This window comes from Aplysia californica, unplaced genomic scaffold, assembly GCF_000002075.1.
Source record: "Aplysia californica isolate F4 #8 unplaced genomic scaffold, AplCal3.0 scaffold00208, whole genome shotgun sequence".
Lineage (NCBI taxonomy): Eukaryota > Metazoa > Mollusca > Gastropoda > Aplysiida > Aplysiidae > Aplysia > Aplysia californica.
This window is the reverse complement of record NW_004797478.1, coordinates 210,178-215,242: the sequence shown is the minus strand read 5'-3', so window position 1 is coordinate 215,242 and position 5,065 is coordinate 210,178. Positions and strand designations below refer to the sequence as shown.

The window sequence follows — 5,065 nt, the reverse complement described above, 5'->3', positions numbered from 1 at the left end:
GGCATTGCGCGTCATGCAGCATGCTTGGCGCGTGTGAAAATCTGCAATTTCCTGGACTGAGTTTCAAACGTCAGTGAGTGATACCTGGGGATTTCTGTATGGCAAAAACGAGATGCATGGGGAAGAATGCTTCTCTGGCTACGAACAGTGCTCCCTTGTCTGCCTACATAAGACTGCGTTCCAGCTCTGTTTTACAGTATTACCTCGCCAAGCCACATGCCACCACGACAAAAGTTAAACGAATTCGACAGGACCCGGGCAATTGCCTGGCTGCAGTATGGAGTTGGTGTACGCGAAGTGCCACGCATACTTCAGTTATCCCACCTCACCATCATACGGCTGAGGCAGTGGTTCGCGGTGACAGGAAGACTCCTAGAGCGGCGTCGCAAAGGTCGTCCCAAGAAAACGACCGTAAGAGAGGACCTCTACATCCAACACCAAGCCACACAGAAGCGGACTAGCTCTTCCAGCGTCTTCAGGCGACGTCTGCGAGCTGCCACCTACACAACAGTCAGTTCCCAGACAATACGTAATTGCATTCATGACGTCAACCTTCGTGCTCGTCGTCCAGTCAGAAAACCTACGCTGACCCAGAACCAGCGAGCCAACCGTCAAATCTGGTGCACTGCGCACCAGAGGTTGACAAATGCCCAGTGGACAGAGGTCTTGTTCACTGATGAATCTCGGTTCTGTTAGACACCCAATGATGGCCGAACCCGCATCTGGAGGCGTCCATGGGAGCAGCTTGCTGCCAATGCAGTTCAAGAAGTGGTCCCGTTTGGAGGCGGCTCCATTATGGTTGGGGGGTCAGCAGGTATCACAGAACCCCCCCCCCTTTACCAGCCAACAGTCCAGACCTCAATCCTATTGACCAGTTGTGGGCTGAGCTTGGTCGGAGAGCTCGGGAGAACCACCATATGCCAGCCAACCGACAGTAGCTGCTTGGATGGCTACAACAAGAATGGAACCACATTCCCCAGGCCTTTCTGGCACGCCTGATTATCTCTATGCGCCAGTGGCACCTTGGCTGCCTTGCCGTGAATGGAGGACACACGCGCTTCTGAGAATTCTATTGACATTCACGAACTTAAACTAGTCATTTTCTTTGATATTGCTGAGACTTTTTGAGACCCTTTCTTTTGTGATTTTTTGATTTTGAGGGTGGGTCTCTTTTGAGCGCTGGGATTTACGCATTTCGGTTTCAATTGTGATAAAATGTCTTTATTGCACTTATGGATTGATGAATTAAATGTATGTCAGAGAAGGAATAATTTGATTTGCTGGCTTTTAGTTTGCGTGCACTTTTGCAAGTGGTCCTTTTCGTTTTGTGAAGACTGTATATTAATTTAATGGCGAGTCAGTACGATGCAGATATTCCCAAATTTCTGCTCAAACGGAAATGGAAATGGACTGGTCACATCGATTGAATGAAGGATAACAGATGGACCAAAAAAAGAACTGAAAGTCGATCAAGAAGAGGGAAACGATTAAGAGGAAGGTCAGAAATATAGTGAAAATTGACATCACAGAGCGGATGTGTACAAACTGGATACGGAACATAGGCGACAGAGCAGAGTGGGGGTAATTGTTGGAGGGCTACATCCTTCAGTGGATGGAGAATCAAAGATAAAGGTTTGGCACGATACGTCATCCGTCAAGGTCTCATTTGAGGCCTCTCTTCTTAAAGTTACCGCTCAATGTAAAAAAAGAAGTAAAGCGGCTGGACTGCACTAGCAGGGCATACCACATCTAGAACGCTATTCTTTCTTTTAGATTTGCAATCCTCAAGGGTGCACTTTTAGCTCAGTTAGTATCATGATACATGGCTAGGAGCAGCAAGAACAACAGACACCATTGCTGCAACGCAAGACAGTGAAGTGGAGGTCCATGATCGCCCACGCCAGTCGGTAAGGCACCAGATGATGATGAGTATCATGATCGACTACGGAGCAGATGTCCCTGATTCGAATCTGAATTTGGGTTGTTATATGGAGTTGTAAAGCTCCCCACTCACTTGGCTAGGTCCTTCCAGAAATGGATGTCAAATTCAGACATCCCGCCTCTGAAATAACCTAGCAGTAATGAAAGGGGTGTTGAATCTGCAATGATCAACAACATTTATTGAAATGGTTTGTTTTCAAAAAAGAAATATTGCCCATAGAGAATGTACACTTCAACCTATAGTTCAGAGCTACTTCGTAACGTTTTCAGAAGCGGGTAGATGAGGATAAATTTTAATGTTCAAAATCTAGCTAAATTGCAAAAGAATAGTGAACATGGGCGCCATACGTTAGTTTGTTGGGTTTTTTAAAATTAGAAACGGAGAGGTTGCTCTGAAATGACTAAAAGAAAATAGACATCTGCTTTGGTAGGTATAAATATTTTTTTGATGTTTAGGGGGGGGGGGGGGGGGGGGGGGGGCTTTTGTGTTGTAACACAAAACCAGAAAATAATAAAATTGCATCCTTCACTTACACTATTCAAATACTGCATGAACATCAAAGATGAAGCTGCTTTGTTGGCAGCCATTCTTGGGAAAAACCGGCAATCTTTTTCAGGTTTCCCCGTGAAGAAGTCGAAATTACAGGGTTGGCTCGTATACTCATTCAAAATGGAGCCCTCAACCTGCGTCGAGCATCTGAAAAAAAGATGGGTAGACCCGTAAAAGCAGTTAGCATATTGCTCGCAAATAAAAGGATCTACGTCAATTTTTACACAAAGGAAATAATCATGATGTTGTCAAAGTTAAAAAATCAGGCCATAGACTTTTATCATAATGATATACTCCTAGAAGGCAGAAAAGAAATAAAATGAGACTCAGGATATTGGGAAAACACCAATCTGGTTGTCCAATAATATCGATGATGGCTAAAGCTTTGTACTTGATACAGCTTTGGACGATAGACACTGAGAGGAGGAAGCCTAAATACTACCTGCTTCCCTCCAGAAAGCACAATAGAGAAGATGGCATGTGAACTATGGAAGTTTGCCAATCTCTGCTCATTAAACTTCTGCATGTCTCTGACACTGACATGTTGTTTAATGGATGATTCAGATTGTTACGAGCATATAGCTTGCTGTTGAACGGCACTTTGCGTTATAAAAATGCTATTTCAAGGTAGTGGAGAGGGGGGGGGGAGGGGAGGGGTTATATCCCGAAAGAATATTAATATATTGGAAAACGTGCGCACGGCTATTGAAAGGAAAACTCACTTCTTTACAATGCCATCTTAGAAGACGGACTTTGCCAAGATTAGATCTAAACGAAACTAATGAAAAACTGAAAATTAAACTACTCTGACTTCAGGCTTCTCAATAGAACTGTGCACCCTTTAAATGATTCTGAACCACCATTAATTTTGTCAAATTCAAAAGTTAGGTGGTTCCGAAGTTTTAGGCGGCCAAAGTGACGAACTTTCACAAATATAATATGTAGCCTATAGATTGTTTTTAGTATTATACATGTATTAGTATTTATTATACGCATTATAATTATTATTATTATTTGCTTCTTCTTCTTCTTCTTCTTCTTCTTCTTCTTCTTCTTCTTCTTCTTCTTCTTATTATTTTGCCTCGCGGAGCAGAACGTTAGTTCAATACCCATGTGGGAAGTATATTTCCCTGTGTATCCAGCTGGAGTAAATTAATGTACTCGTAACAATTAGATGTATTTAATAAATTTTGTGTCGGCTCTGACATGGACGGCCAAAACAGGAAGCATCCCAATAATCAAAGTATAACTGTAGACGTTTTACGTCCTCATCGACTTTTTAAAAATCATTTTAGAGACCTGCCTGTCAGAGCCAACCCAGGCTGAGACAGACGTAATGCATAAGCACTCACTCGACAAAAATTCTCCCTTTACAGGAATCGAGCTTATCTCTTTTGCATGCGACGGCGATGCGACTTTTAACCGTTGAACCACGGTAAACGCTAGTGCCCGCGTGATGCTTGTTCTTCTTTCTGTCGACATACATACATACATACATACATACATACATACATACATACATACATACATACATATATACATACACGCACTCATGGACGCACTCACGGACGCACGCACGCACGCACGCACGCACACGCACACGCACGCACGCACAAGCACACACGCACGCACGCAGGCATACATACATACATACATATGCGCTCACGCACACACAAACACACTCACACACACACACGCACGCATTCACACACTTACTTACACACACGCTCACACACACACGCACGCACATGCGCGAAGACGCATACACAAGTAAATTATGTAGGTCAGCAATTTATGTAACACCGATTTCATCGTAATGTTATGAATGAGGAGAGTTTCGTTTATCCTTTTTTTTCTTTTCCTTTTATTGTCTTTACTTCCAACTTGTTAATCACTTTTTCACACTTTTTCAAGGTTTTTACCTTAAATAAGTAAAATTAAGTAAGAGTCACCAGAAACCCACTTGCCTTCTCACGAGTGGCTCGGATTAAATATGTGATTACGGTATTAAAAATATATGAAAAGCGGGCCATCCTGTCATTCTTTCGCGACAACGCACAGCCTCCACAGTGAAACGCTCGGTCTACACAGAATTCTGCGATCCCTACTAATCAATGGCATCTTGTTGACCTGGGCAAAGGCTCACCTATAATTTATTACTGGGGGCTCTCGTGGCCTATAGAGGTTAAGGTGTTCGCCTCTTATTCAAAGGTCCGGGGTTCGAATCCGAGTGGCGACGGAAAAATTTCTTTTCTAAAATAGTCTCCTTTCACCTTCTTTCCTGCTCTCCAGCAATGTTCTGTCGTCTGCTTTCGTCTCCACTTTCTGCCCCCACCCCTTCACATCCTTTGCCTCCGCCCCCTCCTCTGGGCACCTGACTCTTTCTGTAGCCTTTCTACTGCTACTCCTTGGCTCCTTCTTACTGCTGTCTTTCAACCACACCTCTGATCTTCTGATAAGAAAGATCTACACATCTAGTGGTGCACGTTAAAGATTCCTTGGTTGTCTCAAATCGATAAGAGTAGGCTTCGGCCACCACCCAGGCAATATTCAAAATTTCCTGCCAACTGAAAA

General features: G+C 43.6%; 1 protein-coding gene across 1 annotated transcript; it reads left to right on the top strand.

The window, feature by feature from the left end:
- Window positions 1-216: 216 nt before the first annotated feature.
- LOC118477763 lies at window positions 217-696 on the top strand. The gene has a single exon (XM_035970008.1). It carries the CDS (start codon window positions 217-219, stop codon window positions 694-696), a length of 480 nt encoding a protein of 159 aa, XP_035825901.1.
- The last annotated feature ends 4,369 nt before the right edge of the window (window positions 697-5,065 follow it).

Bases quoted from the DNA above. Each gene is read 5' to 3' on its own strand.
- LOC118477763 (XM_035970008.1), top strand. From the start codon at position 217: ATGCCACCACGACAAAAGTTAAACGAATTCGACAGGACCCGGGCAATT.